General features: G+C 42.6%; 1 protein-coding gene and 1 long non-coding RNA gene across 4 annotated transcripts in view; one reads left to right on the forward strand and one right to left on the reverse strand.

Annotated features, from left to right (window-relative positions):
- LOC126377106 (methenyltetrahydrofolate synthase domain-containing protein) overlaps nucleotides 1-16,402 on the reverse strand; it is a 23,110-nt gene continuing 6,708 nt past the window's right edge. Inside the window, exons 3-14 of one of the 3 annotated variants that reach the window (XR_007567788.1) lie at nucleotides 9,982-10,142; nucleotides 9,339-9,425; nucleotides 8,768-8,856; nucleotides 8,027-8,101; nucleotides 7,290-7,405; nucleotides 5,976-6,093; nucleotides 4,833-4,985; nucleotides 3,961-4,050; nucleotides 3,660-3,710; nucleotides 3,354-3,564; nucleotides 3,171-3,211; nucleotides 1-1,273 (exon numbers count right to left, since the gene is read on the reverse strand). Coding sequence is in view for 1 of the 3 variants with exons in the window: in XM_050024766.1 (XP_049880723.1) it covers nucleotides 1,265-1,273; nucleotides 3,394-3,564; nucleotides 3,660-3,710; nucleotides 3,961-4,050; nucleotides 4,833-4,985; nucleotides 5,976-6,093; nucleotides 7,290-7,405; nucleotides 8,027-8,101; nucleotides 8,768-8,856; nucleotides 9,339-9,425; nucleotides 9,982-10,142 (1,120 nt within the window). In the remaining 2 variants the exon portion in view is untranslated. Of the gene's footprint in view, nucleotides 1,274-3,170; nucleotides 3,212-3,311; nucleotides 3,565-3,659; nucleotides 3,711-3,960; nucleotides 4,051-4,832; nucleotides 4,986-5,975; nucleotides 6,094-7,289; nucleotides 7,406-8,026; nucleotides 8,102-8,767; nucleotides 8,857-9,338; nucleotides 9,426-9,981; nucleotides 10,143-16,402 lie in introns of all 3 variants that reach the window. The other 2 variants (XR_007567787.1, XM_050024766.1) reach the window with 2 other exon arrangements.
- The window catches only part of LOC126377288 (uncharacterized), a 24,776-nt gene continuing 24,364 nt past the window's right edge, over nucleotides 15,991-16,402 (forward strand). The window contains exon 1 of the long non-coding RNA XR_007567828.1: nucleotides 15,991-16,066. This is a non-coding gene — a long non-coding RNA (uncharacterized LOC126377288). The remainder of the gene's footprint in view (nucleotides 16,067-16,402) is intronic.

A 16,402-nucleotide genomic window follows, 5' to 3' on the forward strand; every position in this document is an offset into this window, starting at 1 on the left:
TAAGTGTTTAATAGATTTATTTAAAAAAATACAAAACAAAAAAACTCATCCATGCTTGCTATCCCAACGTTATAAGAATACAAAATAAACAAGTAAACATGTGTTAACAAGTTATATACATAAATATATATTTCATAGTGCTAAAATCGTGAGATATAACATCTTATGGGCACATTCAGTGCAAGTGTACTACAAGAAACTATAACAGACAAACGCTTATATTAATAAGGTATCTCAATCTATTATGCTGCCAGGATCAACGAAAATTTTCAAAAAATACATCAATAAAATTGACCCTTCTATATAAAATACAATATTTATGTTTTAAACACTAAAAGAGACCAATATTGCGCGATAGACACAACTCTAAAATATATATTAGTTTAAATATTCATCTTATTATGTCAAGAATATATTACTTTTCGAGTCTTAAATTTACGTTTAACCTAATACTGAAAAAGTAACTGACAATCTTAGAGTTGAGATAATATTTATACCAACTTACTATAATCGATATGTTATAAGTTAGCTCTAGGAGATTATTTACGTTAAGCGGCCCTACACCGTATACACGAGATTATAGTATTACTTGCAGTTACTTATAGTTGGCACAAATATACAACAAGACCTGAACGGCGCCCCAAACTAGCGTTGTGTAAATAAATACTCTTAACACTAATCAAATCCTTCCAAACTAATTTCTAAACGCAGTTTGGAATGCCGTTCTCAAGCACCTTACAGTATTAAAAAATATCTCTTTAATATATAATTCAGTGTTCTATGCTATCTTTATACTAAAAATATAGCTTCTTTAATATAGTTAATATGGAAGAATGCTTAAAAGTACGCATTGAAACGAGAAATCGTAAATAAAGTAAGCCGTTTTAAAATTACATAGCTAATTTTAGACTAGAGAAACTAAACATTCTTTTAAGACTTTCGCGTTTCAAATAGCTCACTAGGGGCCGGCCCGAATGCAAGTAATATAAACAAAAACCAAGCGAGCGTCATAATGCCGACGTCAACTAAAATCCTTCGCTTCTCCGGTCGAGCTTTTTAACTTCTATTGCTTAATATGCAGCCGACTTGGCTCAAAAACTAAACAATAAAATACGCAATAGAGAAATGCTAATTCGCGGGCCGGCGTGAAAAATCAACCTTAAAACAATTAGAGTCGGAATGAGGAGGTCCGTCAGTCCGTGTGCAGTAAGCGACATCGTTGCGTGGATCAGAGTCGTGTCGAGTCGAGGGCGCGCCGAGGGAATCAGTGGACCTGCAACAAAACACGACTTCATGTAGATCGGATAAAAAATATATGTGGGAATATAATGTTAACAATCGTAATGTTAGTCTTTAAGGTGGTCTGGAAGCGATTAAAAAACACATTGTTGATATTTACGCGTTTAGTCTCGATTCCTGCATACACCTCCTAACTTTATTTTAAGTTATATAATTTTCTTATCTCCCGAAAAGAAAAGGCACGGATGATTGACAACTGTTAATTTTAAAATGCATGAATAACCCGGGCAAATAAAATAGGCATTAAAATTGACGTGTTCCAATTTTATACCTGTCGATTACCCGTCCGCCCCTTTGGCAATGAATCATGTATGTAGCTCTAGCGGCTGCATCTCTGCGGCTGTGAGCAGGGCTTGTGTCAAGTGACATTGTATCGAATACTGAGGGGGATGATTCGGCAATTTACTGTCGCAAATTTTTTTTTTTTTTTTTTTAATTATTTTTAAGGAAAACCATAATGAAAACCATAATGAATCATCCCCCTACGTATTCGGTACGGTGAACCCTGTATTTCACAAGTAGTATAACAAGCCGCAGGAGGTAATTTGTTTCCTGGACTCCAGGTGCGGCTGTGTGGGCAGCGCGGCGCGGCGGCGGCGGCTCGGGGCGGCGCGGGCTCCACGGGCGGCAGGCGCGGCTGGTGCTGGTCCTAGGCTCCTGCGGCTGCGGCTCGGCGGCGACGCGGGCTGGTGCCGACCTAGGTTGCTGGTCCTTGCGGCTGCGGCCCAGGGCGGCGCGGCTGGGACCTAGCTGGTACTACCTCCAGCTGCTGCGGCTCGGCGGCGACGCGGGCTCCACGGGCAGCAGGCGCGGCTGGTGCCGACCTAGGGTGCTGGTCCTTGCGGCTGCGGCCCAGGGCGGCGCGGCTGGGACCTAGCTGGTACTACCTCCTGCTGCTGCGGCTCGGCGGCGGCGCGGGCTCCACGGACTGCAGGCGCGGCTGGTGCCGACCTAGGGTGCTGGTCCTTGCGGCTGCGGCCCAGGGCGGCGCGGGCTCCACGGGCAGCAGGCTCGGCTGGTGCCGACCTAGGGTGCTGGTTACCTCCTTGCGGCTGCGGCCCAGGGCGGCGCGGCTGGGACCTAGGGTGCTGGTACTACCTCCTGCTGCTGCGGCTCGGCGGCGACGCGGGCTCCACGGGCTGCAAGCGCGGCTGGTGCCGACCTAGGGTGCTGGTTACCTCCTGGCGGCGCGGCTGGGACCTAGGGTGCTGGTACTACCTTCTGCTGCTGCTGCTGCGGCTCGGCGGCGGCGCGGGCTCCACGGACTGCAGGCGCGGCTGGTGCCGACCTAGGGTGCTGGTCCTACCTCCTGCGGCTGCGGCTCGGCGGCGACGCGGGCTGGTGCCGACCTAGGTTGCTGGTTACCTCCTTGCGGCTGCGGCCCAGGGTGGCGCGGCTGGGACCTAGGGTGCTGGTACTACCTCCTGCTGCTGCGGCTCGGCGGCGGCGCGGGCTCCACGGACTGGCGCGGCTGGTGCCGACCTAGGGTGCGCTGGTCCTACCTCCTGCGGCTGCGGCTCGGCGGCGACGCGGGCTGGTGCCGACCTAGGTTGCTGGTTACCTCCTTGCGGCTGCGGCCCAGGGTGGCGCGGCTGGGACCTAGGGTGCTGGTACTACCTCCTGCTGCTGCGGCTCGGCGGCGGCGCGGGCTCCACGGACTGGCGCGGCTGGTGCCGACCTAGGGTGCTGGTACTACCTCCTTGCGGCTGCGGCCCGGGGCGGCGCGGGCTCCACGGTCTGCAGGCGCGGCTGGTGCCGACCTAGGGACCTCCTGCGGCCGGCGCGGGCTCCACGGGCTCCAGGCGCGGCTGGTGCCGACCTAGGGTGCTGGTACTACCTCCTGCGGCTGGGCTCCACGGGGAGAGTCCTACCTCCTTGCGGCTGCGGCGCGGGCTCCGCGAGCTCCACGGGTTGCAGGGCGCGGCTGGTGGACCTAGGGACCTCCTGCGGCTGCGGCGCGGGCTCCACGGGCTGCAGGCGCGGCTGGTGCCGACCTAGGGTGCTGGTCCTACCTCCTGCGGCTGCGGCTCGGCGGCGGCGCGGGCTCCACGGGCTGCAGGCGCGGCTGGTGCCGACCTAGGGTGCTGGTCCTACCTCCTGCGGCTGCGGCTCGGCGGCGGCGCGGGGCGGCGCGGGCTCCACGGTCAGCAGGCGCGGTTTGTCGTCGCGCGGCTCGTCGGCGCCGCCGCTGCCGCCCACTGACATCTCGTTGAGAGCTGCGAGGACGCTCTCCATGTTTATAGTTGTAGTGCTGTCGCCTTCGCCCTGGGACGGGGAAAACGTATTTGGTTAAGAGTCATGGCGGTTTTGTCAGTCTGTTCGCTACTATTGATAGAATCAAAAGAGGTCAAAGTATTTACCTTTTGTGGTCCAGGCTTGAAGAAGTGCAAGTAGCAGAAACCGCGGAATCCCTGAAATAAATACATAATCATGAAACTCTGGTAAACGGCGACTGAGGGGAGACCTGTGCCTAGCAGTAGAAGTAATAAACTTCCACTTCACCTACTTTCGCCTTTCTTTTTCTTTCTTTCTTGGTTTAGCTTGCCCTGTCTATACAGAGTTACCGTACCAGATTCTGAATAATATCAACTGGAATTCTCCATACACCATAGTTGTTCGTCCCCTTTAGTATTTGGTATTGCATAAATGAATATTTCTCACCTTCCACACCATGATCTGCGGCTTGACTCCACGCTCGGATAGCGCCTGCTTCAGATCGCGGACTCGAATGTTCGGGCTTATGTTCGAAATCTGCAATCAACATCTTAATAAGTATTTGCTTTAATTTATTTGGTCTTGATTACAGATAGAGAGAGAAACAAAATACAGTGGGAAGAGTTCCAAGCCACTCTTGTCGTATGAAACAATGGGCAAGTTATTTCTTTTTTGTTATTATAATTTTTAGGCACCGCTTGAAAGACATGGGGGAGGCCTTTGCCCAGAGCAGTGAATAATATAATTTTTAGGCCCTTTTAGAAGAACGCTTGACTACTGTGAGGTCGCAATCCAGCACGAACCAATTTCGCGATCCTTATAATTATAGCGTGCTCAGCGCGGTAAAACATCGTAAGGAAACCCACATTCCTAAGAAATGCGATTCGGAGGTTTACCTAACCTGTATTGTGGTTTTCCCTTCGTGGTTTGGATGGCCAAGACAGGCAGTGCCTTTTTTAAAAACAGCCGGACCTGGCAAATCTTTAGATTAGGTTAGCGGACCTGGTGAAAATTACTTAGAATTTGTTACTGGCAATAAATTTATTTTATTCTTATTATTAATGAAAAACTATTATTATAATTTTTACTCCTATTCGATGCATGTGTACGTACGTGTACAGGGTGTTACATCGTAATGAAAACCATGATACTGAGCTGATATTAAGAGGAATATTCCGTCGCAAAAGCATAGAACGGAAAATAATTTAAAAAAAAGCTAAAATTTTCGTGATTTTTCCGACAGGAAGTAACTCAGAATGGTCTGAATCATCCCTCTCAGTGTTCGGATGTCACTAACACCCAGTACAACAACATTTTACCTTGACAGAGAAGTCGATGGCGGGGCGCGGGCGCTTGGGGCGGCGCGGCTTCTGCTCAGCACCCTCCTTGGCAGACTTGTTGCTGTTGCGGCGCCGCGCCGTGCGGCGGGGCTTGCCCGTGGACTTGCCTTCTTCGCCCTCTGTCGTGTTGCCCTGGGAACAAGTTCTTGATAAAGTACGCGTCACGTGTACAGTCATGAGCAATATAATGTACCCACTTTAGGACTCTGTCGCACTAACATATTTGATATTTAGTGAGACTTACAGTTCAATTTTGTGACATGGTACCAAAGTGTATACATATTAATGCTCGTGACCGTACCTACTTACAAATGTTTTTGTAATAAATATGAATTTGAGTTTAAATGTAAATAAAAATTATACATATAAATGTTGTTTTTCAATCGTAACGTAAGGGAAACTCGACCCAGAATAAAATGGACCACCTCTAGGTTGACTGGGATTCGAACCAGGGACCTCGGGATCGTGAGCCCAACGCTCCACTATTAGACTGCCGAGGCAGTCTTTCACAAGTTTATACAGCTTACACAAGATGAGAGATATCACTGTAATAAAAGTAATAAAAGTACTTTTATTTCTGTGCTGCTACGCAGGAAGTATAAAGATGTGCATTTGTATGCTGCTATCATAAGCAGCACGGTAGTGCGCGGGAAGTACAAGACATACAAGACTCGTGTAGGCTGTTCGTTCCGGACAATTACAAGAGAGCACGCAGCCACCAGCTGTTGGCTGTGCCGCGTGCGCGCACTGTGTCTCACGCGAATTCACCTCTCATGCGTGCTTTGCGTCTCCTTTCCGCAATGTTGGAATCGACACCACATTGTGATGTGTTCGCTGACAGATGGTGGAGTGTATGGAGAGAGTGTTTGGCTTTTTGCGAGAAGATTTGTTAATTAATTTTGAAATTGTAATTTTTTTTTTTATTGTTTTTCATGTTCATAGTCTTATTTTTCTTTTTGTTTCTTTTTTCATTCATTGTTTATTTTTTGTGTTATATTAGTTTTTATATTGTCTTTTTTTCTCGTCATACAGCGCATTGGATTACACTGTAATGTTGTATGTACCTTTTTATAAAATAAATAAAAAAAAAAAAAAAAAAAATAGATATGTATAGATAGTCACCTCCCCCTCGCTGTGGCTCTTGTGCGAGCGCGTGCGCCGCCGCATGCGCCGTGGGCGCGGCGCGGCGCCGTCCTCCACGTCCGTGTCCACCTCCTTCAGCGTGCACGCGCGCCCCGCGCTGTGGGCGACGGACATCATCTTTAGTGCGCTTATACATAACCCCTATATTTTAGCTTATTATTGCCCATATATATTAGAAACGAGAGCAGTGTTAAAGATGGCCATTTATTTAGTGCGCACTAACATAAACCGTTGATGTTGGGACAACATAATAGAATACGTTGAAGACGTTGGTCATTGACCTCGCAACCAAAAAATATTTTATTTTTATTATTATTTTTATTTATTAATTTAAAAAAGTATATTTTAAAAACAAAAACATTTAATTCCACTTTTAAAATGACTACGGATAAAACTACCCACATAATACAAAAAACTCACAGCCTCAATTCCTATTGTGGTGGGCAGAGCCACAAAGAAAGTTTTCAAAAAACAACTTGCAGTCACAATTGACCCCACAAGATACAATGGAGAAAATACAGGAGTAATTCAATGACCAATCGTATTCGAAGTCTAGGTATACATAATATAGCATTCCACTCGATTTCTTTATCAATGTATTGAAATGCACCATAATGTATTGAAATGCACCATAAAAGTATAACTATAAATAAAAAGAAATTCGGTTCGCAGTCACCTAGTTGGTCTGCACTGGCCTGCATATAGCGTACTGTTTTGAATAAAACATTGTAATCACGAATAAATATCGGTTGTAGTGTCCTCATTGCGCCCATTACGACTAAATTCGATCTTGACACGCCGTTGCTTAGTGACAAGATGCGCCGCGGACACTTTTAAAGAGAGGGGTCTGTTTGTTTATACAGGGTGTTAGTGACATCGTAACGAAAACTTGGAGGGTGATTCAGACCACGATTCCGAGTTGATATCAAGTGGAATTAAGCATCGCAGTATAAAACTGAAAATAATAAAAATAATAAACTAATTAATTTTCCGACAGGAACTTCCACTTGATATCAACTCAGAACCATCCCCCCCCTTGGTTACGGTGAAATTAACACCCATACCTACTCTACTTGTATGGCTTCCTGTATGTACTTGAACAGAGTGTAAGTGACATGATTCAGCTCATTATTCTGAGTTAATGTCAAGTCGAAAAAAAAAAACAAAAAAAATTATAATTTTGCGACGGAAAATGTCTCTTCATATTAACTCAGAATCATGATCTGAATCATCCCCTCAGTATTCGGTACGATGTCACTAATACGAGGTCTATGCTAGGAATGTATGACTCACAGCATCTCAATGTCGCGCAGTTGTCCGAGTACCGGCATCAGTTGCAGACGGCGGTTGGACAGCAAGTGCCACAGCACGCCGCCTGGCCGCTGGCTCATGCGTTGCGTCTCTATCACCTGAGGGCAGATAACATTATTTAGCTTAGCTTGTATCTCGTCTAGCCGGAAGCATAGAGCAAAGAATAATACTACGTATAAACGGTAATTCTCCGCCCCGCACCGATTAGTATCGGGCGTTTTCCTCACCCCCTCAGAGTTTAAACTGGATGACAGCGGCCAGATCGCGCGGTGTTGCGGCGGTATGGAGTTGTGTCTCAAATGAACGCGATGTCGAAACGGCGACAACGCATTTTCGATTGTAGTTCTTTTGTTTCGTACGATTTATTATGGGCAAAAGATCTGAATCCCTATAATGAACAAAGGAAACAAATAGGCGAGTTTCAAACGCAGAGACACCGCTCGACTAGAGCACACCGCTCGTACCCCGCCCCCCGCGCCACTGCCATCGAGAACACTTTAAATCTTAGCATTTGAAAGCGCCGGTCCCCGCACCGCCGCCGCTGCCGCTGTCATCCAGTTTGAGGCCTCAGGGTCTTTCTGAAATCTAATTTTCTTTGAAACATACACTTTGAAACCATGTCACATTAACTTTTTTGACAAATTAAACCGTAAGTCTCATTAAATGTCAAATATGACAGGGTTCTAAAGTGGGTACGAGATATTGCTCATGACTGTTACCTGGGTTGGTGTGACGATGATATCAATGGGCACGTCGTGCGGTCCAAACAGCTCGGCGGGCAGGGTGTCGAATACCTAATAAATTAATAAGATTCATTAACCTTCATCATCAGCATCACTAATTTAAGAGCTACTCTTGTCGGTGTATTCTCCATGCTACTTTTTTTAGGGAAAATAAAGCAGTGGTTTCCCTTTTGCCTTCCGCCCGGCAGTACTCTGCCGCGAGTGGGATAGCGCCCAGCGTATTATATATTTCAAAGCCTGTCTTCCGCCTCTGAATAGTACTGACAGTTACTGCTGCCCTCTGTCAGGGTTCCAGGTTACAGTCCCTGTGACTTGCCCCTTCCGTCCCGCATTGCCGTACCGATGGCTCCCATCTCCGCCTCTGCGACCGTTGAGGTCTTCACCCATATCCCTGGGTAAGGGTTCGTACATTAACCTCGTAACCGCGGATCATCTTACTTTCGAACAATCTGGTGGTCAGCCAATAATGTCCTAACCAAACTAGGACTACAAAGTCATTTTTGTGGTATGTCCCCACCGGGAATCGAACCCGGGACCTCCGGATCGTGAGCCCAGCTCTCAGCTACTGGACCACGGAGGTCGTCGGAGGTCGCAGTGTGTGTGACGATAGTATTGCTGTGTGATGATAGTATCGATAGTTCGGCAACGCCATTAGATGTTACGTCTATGAGTTTATGAAAGTATGCTCTAACTAGATAGCTGTTAAGTTTATCTTACCTGACAATCGTGGACAGTGGTAGCGACCAGTGTGTTGGGCTTGATTGCCTTCATGTGCATCATCAGGCCAAACTCCAAGTCGCCATAGCCTGCGGACATCACATCACATGTTACTGATATACACATACATAAACTCACGCCTATTTTCCACCGGAGTAAGCAGAGACTACGGAAGTCCATTTGCTTCGATCCTGACACACTTCTCTAGATTTCTCCACATTCATCAATCGTTTCACGCACGCCGGTTCGGAGTAGATCGTACTGAACCTTTTCTAAGGACATCTCCAATTTGGTCAATGTACAATCAAAGAGCAAAAGTTTAGTCAATGAGCCCAGCGAATTATTTGTAAACAGTGGTAAAATTATGAACCATTAGTATGTTTTTGTACGTGTTTTTGGTCTATTACAGAAACCACATGTAACCAGGTCTTAAGTGCAACCAGTTAATTTATTACTTTGCAAGAAACTGATTGGACTTTTGCAGCTTATCGTACGCCCCTATTCCCTACTATTAGAGTTTGTATAACAGGACCACTCCCAGGGACTAGTATACTGACAAGTTTAGACTTACCTCTACCCTTGCCAATGCGGTACCCCTCCTTGGAGACGGCGACAGACCCCATCACCACCAAGTCCAGGGACACTGAGTCCTCGATGCCTATACAAAGAAAGAGCAAAATTTGACATTAACATTTGAATTGTCTGAAATAAAAGGGCACGCAATAAGCAAGAGGACAATCTAGTCAAATGAGATACTTTTTAGAAAACATAATTATCAATATGATGTCAATGGAATTTGTATAATACACATGTACGACGTCATAAGTAACTGTGGTCAAACTTTTTTTTGTAGTTCATAGTTAATATACATAACATAAACAGCCTATATACTTCCCACTGCTGGGCACAGGCCTCCCCTCAATTAACCGGAGGGGGTATGGAGCATACTCTACCACGCTGCTCCACTGCGGGATGGTGAAGGTGTTTTTACGGCTAATAGCCGAGACCAACAGCTTAACGTGCACGAATCACGGAATCATCTTACTTTTTCAGACAATCAGGTGATTCAAGTCTGAAAAGTCTTACCAAACAAAGGACAGTCTCACAAAGTGACTTCGACCATGTCCCCATCGGGAATCGAATCCGGACCTCCAGATAATAATACACATTTATTTCTTATCCACACCATAACCCACAATATAGAAGAAGCTTACCAATAGGTTTGCCGTAGGTCTCCATGCCGTTACGTGAGACGGCTTTGCGGATGGCGGCGGGCCCCGTCTCCCCGTCAGGCAGCTCCAGCCGGTTCAGGAACCCGTTCTGCAGCCTGGGCTCTGGCACGTACACCGTCTTATGCTGCTCTAGGCAAATCACTCTGTGGAGGAAAGTGGTGAAATTAGTGTCGGTACTTCTGTATCTTTTCACATATATATGTGAATGTCAATGAGCTAAGTAAGAGGTAGTTCGGAGATAGGTGTTAGTGACATCGTAACGAATACTGATGGGAATGATTCAGACCATGATTCTGAGTTGGTATCAAATGAAATTTCCTGTCGGAAAATTTTAGTGCTTTTTAATTATTTTCAGTCCCATACTTTTGCGATGGAAAATTCCACTTGATGTCAACTCAAGAATCATGACCTGTATCATCTGTCAAAGTTTTCGTTACGATGTTACTAATACCCTGTATATAATGGTATCGAAGATAAAAAATATTATATTACGTATTACATTATGTCGGTAGCAATCCCGAAGCACACCAAATCAAATTATACTTTATTGCACACAAACACAACATACAAACAGTTGTAAAAACAAATAACAGAACCAATGGACGGCCTTATTGTTCTGAAACAAATTCTTCAGGGAGACCTCTACGAACCCTGACGCTGCGAAATATAAATTTCATACAAAATCTCATTTTTATCGTGTGCCGCCATACCGCGGAAAATGCGAGTGAGACAAATAGTTTACACGCGCTCTCCCTTCCTCCTTAGCCGCTAAGGCCATCTAGAATAAATCAAGCTCCAGAGGGGGTAGGGGAAATGTAGCTCGGCTGTGGTTGGTACGAGGCGGGGAGTTACCGTTCTAAACGCAGTATTCATTATTCTATATCCAGTCTCAAACATTAATGAAAACTAAAGCACATAATAACGGGTTCTTACCGCGTTTAAATGGGGATATGAGTCTCCCTGAGAGAGGGAGTCTTACCCGTTAACCCGTTATTATGTGCTTTAATTATGATAATAACAGCGTAAACTTAAAACAATGTATTAATGAAAACTAGCTTGTCTATCTGTATTTTATACCTCGGAACTGTATGCCGAATTATACGACTTACTGAGTGTACTTACTTATGCAACCTCCGAATACTAAACGAAATCCTGAACCGTATAACCGATTAACTGTATGGTGACAGATGGTCAATCAGAGAAATGACACAATCTCTGACAGTTTTTAGGGAAGATAACTACCTGAACGCGTTCTATGGTTTTAGTTCGTTCCCAGTCCAATGTCGTATCTGTTTTGTGTTTGTGTGTGCAATAAAGTGTTTATTCATACATTCATTATTTGTAAAACTAAGTTACCCAATTGGGAACCCTTCTTCTATCGTGTGGGTTGTGAGGTGAGGAGATCCTGGTGTCAGGATTGCTATTGAGCTCATGTAACGACTACTAACTTACATTAGTAAGTAGTAACATGAACCAACCGACTGCTTAACGTAACTTCCGAAGCACGGATCATCTTTCTTTTGGACAATCAGATGGTCAGCCTGAAATGTCCTATAACCAAACTAGGGATCAAAAAGTGATTTTCGTGATGTGTCCCTATCGGGATTTGAACCCGGTACCTCCGGATCGCGAGTTCAACGCTCAAACCACAAGACCACGGAGGCCATTACTGGGAACCCTAGTAGCAACAGATGCCTAAAAGGACATATAAGAAGAACAACAATCATTAACATTTGTTGAATATTATTAATAAAAAGATAAGTTATCTCATACAGATAATTGTCAATAAATGACGGGGAAAAGCCCTAATTACGTACGACAGTACACTGTATAATAAATAACTAAACAAAACATAATAAAATTTGATTTCCTATACAATAAGAGTTCTGAACGAATGTGAAAAATATAAAGTTGAATTATTTTTGTTGTTGTCATAATTATTGTGCTCTGAATTTTGGCGCGAACCTTCGGCATGTCGCAGAATCCGACCAAGCGATTACCTTTTTTATTTAACGTGATTAACCAATTTATAGGTAAAGGGCTGGTAACTTGTCATTGTACACCTTAGAGGGAGTTTAAATCGTGTGCTGCGATTTTGTCAAAACGCGTATTTTGTTCAATAAGAGACTTTCCAGACTACCTTCCCTAAAAACAAAATGGTGGTTGGTTGTTATATGGGTTGATGAGGTTGGTAATCCACTTCACAACCCACACGAGAGAAAAAAAAATATAGATAACTTTCTAATTTCATGGATATCAGACATATGCATGTTTTACCTTTATTTTTAGGTATAAATGATGACGCTTTTTATGACACCTAGCACAACACATTTTCCACCCATTATTATTCTGATCAAAATAAAGAGGAGCAATATAGGTAGCAACATAATTCTATACACAATCTGATCCAAATATCAATCCACAATGCTTTTGCCATTACATTATATTTTTGAAAAATTATGTACAGTCATGAGCAATATCACGTATCCACTTTAGAACTCTGTCGCACTATCATATTTGATATTTAATGAGACTTACTGTTTAATTTGTCTAGAAAGTTAATGTGACGTGGTTTCAAAGTGTATACATATTAGTACTCGTGACCGCACCCGGGTAATGAGAAAATATATAATTTAATTATCACGTTAAATCTGAACAGGGCCATCTATATTATTTTTGAGGAACTTGGCCTGGAAAGTCCCCCATTGAACCCAGGTACCAAATAATTGAAAAGATACAGTGATTTGGTATATGGGTCGTTCTTCGTTTTTATCAACAATGATCTGTCCTTCGTTCTGATAAGTTATATGTTTTAGAATTTTATTTCCATTGTCCAAAAATATAGTTATTATACTCTAAGGATCGAAAGCAGTATTAAAATGTAAAATTTAAATGTTAATACATTTACCTATGTTAATGTATAATGCATCCATTTTGACTAACATATAAGTACTTTGGCGTTAGCTGTAAGCTTATATTGTGAATTGAATAAATAAAATACTAGCAAAATTGGTTCCTCGAATGGTGATTAAAGTTGCTTGATTGTTTTTCACAAAATTCTGTGAGAAGTGTTAAATCGAAATGCTGTCTCCGATGAAATGGGCCAATCTGTCACAATATATTTTGGAATGCCCCTGCAAAGAGAAGTATGTTATACTAAGTAGTCCTCTATCGATATATCTTTAATGATGTTTTAAAATATTTATTGCCGTTATAATTTTGAAGATGTTAAATCCGATATACCGAGAAAATGTCTTTTTATTGTCGATAAAAAAGAAGAACGACCCACATTTAAAACGTCAAATATCACACATAATGTGTGTATATCAGTGATCTTTAGCGTTTGTGAAGTCTGAAAAAATTAAGATTCTGTTGAATGCGTCAGGTCTCGCTTTCTTGATTTCGCTGTCCGTGTGATGACACGACACTCGGACATTTTCTTTATTCAACGCTTATTTCTTTTTATGCGATCGCACTTTTAATTGTGGTTTTGAGATTTTATTGGCGATGTTTATTACATACATACATAAACTTAACAATATTTCTCACCGGGGTAAGAAGAAACTATAGAATTACATTTGCTTCGATCCTGACACACTTCTCTTGCTTCCTCCACATTCATCAATCGCTTCATACACGCACGCCGGTTCAGAGTAGATCGTACTAAACCTTTTCTAAAGATGTCCTGGCACTTGGCAATAAAATTAATATAAAATATATATATAAAGTTCGCTTAGGCGAGACTAAAAAAAATCAGAGGGTAGAATTATAAAAGTGTATGTAGTGTCACTATACGTATGTCTGGACAGTCCATAGAAAAATCTCGTTTTTACCGCTTGCCGTCTAACATGTTAAAAACACATTACATAAAAACACATTGGCCCCGATTCCTACGACACATCTTAATTTTATTTTAAGTTATACCTGTCATTTTCTTATCCACCGAAAAGGAATGGGGCAGATGATTAACTAATGTTAATTTTAAAATGAATGTATAGCCTAATAGAATAATATTTAATTCTGAAGGGTTACTGCCCAATGAACATTTTTTAGAAGGTTGTTTTAGAAATTGCATAAAATTGACTTGTATTCCATAAATTTTATGCCTGTCGATTACCCGTCCCTTTTCTTTTAAGGGGATTAGAAAATGACAAGTATAACTTAAAATAAAATTAAGATGGTATTTACTGGAATCAGCACCATTATGTAACAAAATAAAGTGCTGATTATTTATCGCCAGTGATGTGCCCTTCCTGGGAATGTTTCCACTTTAGGAATAAAAGCACGAAGGCGCAAAGTTATACGCAATTTGTATGAAAAAGCACACTGTGACGTCATAGAAAAATGTGATAAAATGTCGGACTTGTCATAACGTTTTTCTTGAATAAAATTCATAAATAACTTTAGTAGAAAAATTAAAATGTTTATCGTTAGTTTTAGATCTGTCTTTATTTAGTAATCTGAATTACGCAATTTATCTTGAACCTAGTACAGTCATGAGCAATATAATGTACCCACTTTAGGACTCTGTCGCACTAACTTTGACATTTAGTGAGACTTATAAGTAGTTCAAATTGTCAAAAAAGTTAATGTGACATGGTACCAAAGTGTATACGTATTAATGCTCGTGATGGTACACGACCCAAAGAGTTTTTACAACGTGAACATTCCCATTAGGAACGTAATATCCAAGAACGGCACATTTTAGTTATCGCATTTTTGTTTGCATCCAACACGTTGGGGCGTGTAACGATGCGAATCGGGTTATCGTGGGGAATGCAGGTCAAGTCAGTGTTTAGCTTAGATTTATTGACATTTAGCTTTATTTATTATGAAATACCGTATGTAACGGTTTCCTTATGGCCGATAATAATATAGTTTATTATCGAGTCGACTTTATTTTTTACGCGCTTTTACAACACATATCATGCCCAGAATGATATGCAGCGGACGTTTTTAGTACGAAATGTTAAAATGGATGTCACGGATATGATGGACCGTTGGGTGACAGGGAATCAGCTCATAGCTAGAAATAATGATCCATTACGTTAAGAGAAAATGTTGGCGGCTTTTACAATATGCTCAGGAAGATAAGCAGCTGAACGCTAATTACTGTGATTCCAATTACTGTCTATTGAAAGAAAGTGTAAAGGGGAAAGAAGAAAAGGAGAATATTGAGAGTTATTGAGGACAGAAGATGCAAGATAGAACACTTAATAAGACGAATTTATTAAAACATACAAGGAAAGACAGGAAGGGGAAGACCAAGAAGAGCTTACATGTAACAGTTTAAAGCGAAGGCGAACGTCATATCTTATAAGGAAGTTAATCTTCTATCGTGTGGGTTGTGATGTGGATTACCGACCCCATCAACCCTGGTGTCAGGGTTATTATTGAGCCGTCATAGGCCCCTGACATGACTCATGTAACGACTACGTACTTAACTCAGTAAGCAGTAACCGGAACCAACGGCTTAACGTGCCTTCCGAAGCACGGATCATCTCCCTTTTGGACAATCAGGTGATCAGCCTGTAATGTTCTAACCAAACTCCCTAGTTTGGTTAGAACATCACTTTATGATCCCTATCATAAAGTTATTTTTGTGATTTGACCCCACCGAGATACGAACCCGGAACCTCCGGATCGTGAGCACAAAGCTCAACCACTGGACCACGGAGGCCGTTAAGGAAGCTGATGAATTGGCCTTTGATAGACAATAATGGAGAATCCTGCGGCACGGTGGGTGGAAATGATTGGCGGTAAAAAGGAGAGGCCGGTATGAGCAGTTTGGACTCTGTCAAACTACCGAAGAGCGTGCCTCGTAAATTAACGATTGAAAGAAAACCAATAGTATTCATAGGCTATGGATAGTTAGTCACTATCGATCGATACTAACGAGGACTCCGATAGTATTGCTTCCGGCTATTGCAAGAACAATCGATACTAGGAAATGTGCTATCGATTTTATCGATAGTCCTGTTGAAATGGGGTCCTCTGAGAAGGACCAAATAATTGTAGTCTTAAAGGCCGAAGGTTTTGAAATAGTTCGTTCGAATAATCAACGAAGGTACTTTTAAAGGTACCAAAACTTTGCCGATCAATTTAATTCAAACCTTTGCGCCGATTGAGATAAAAAGTATTTTGTCTATGGACTAGTTCATTCAATTTCGTGAATAGGTAGTAGGCTTTAATAAAAAAGAAATATACATGTATCACTTGTCGTAATTTCTTTTTTGTCATTTTATTGATAAAGATATTATCGATACTCCTGTCGATAGACCAACAACGGTAATTCCAATACATATGAGTCTCATAAAACATAAACCTAGGCGGTTTGGTAATAAAAACCTTTCCGCCGTCAACTTCAAATTCATCGAATATTTCATGAAAAAAATATGCTTTT

The sequence above is a fragment of the Pectinophora gossypiella genome, chromosome 22 (assembly GCF_024362695.1).
Source record: "Pectinophora gossypiella chromosome 22, ilPecGoss1.1, whole genome shotgun sequence".
Lineage (NCBI taxonomy): Eukaryota > Metazoa > Arthropoda > Insecta > Lepidoptera > Gelechiidae > Pectinophora > Pectinophora gossypiella.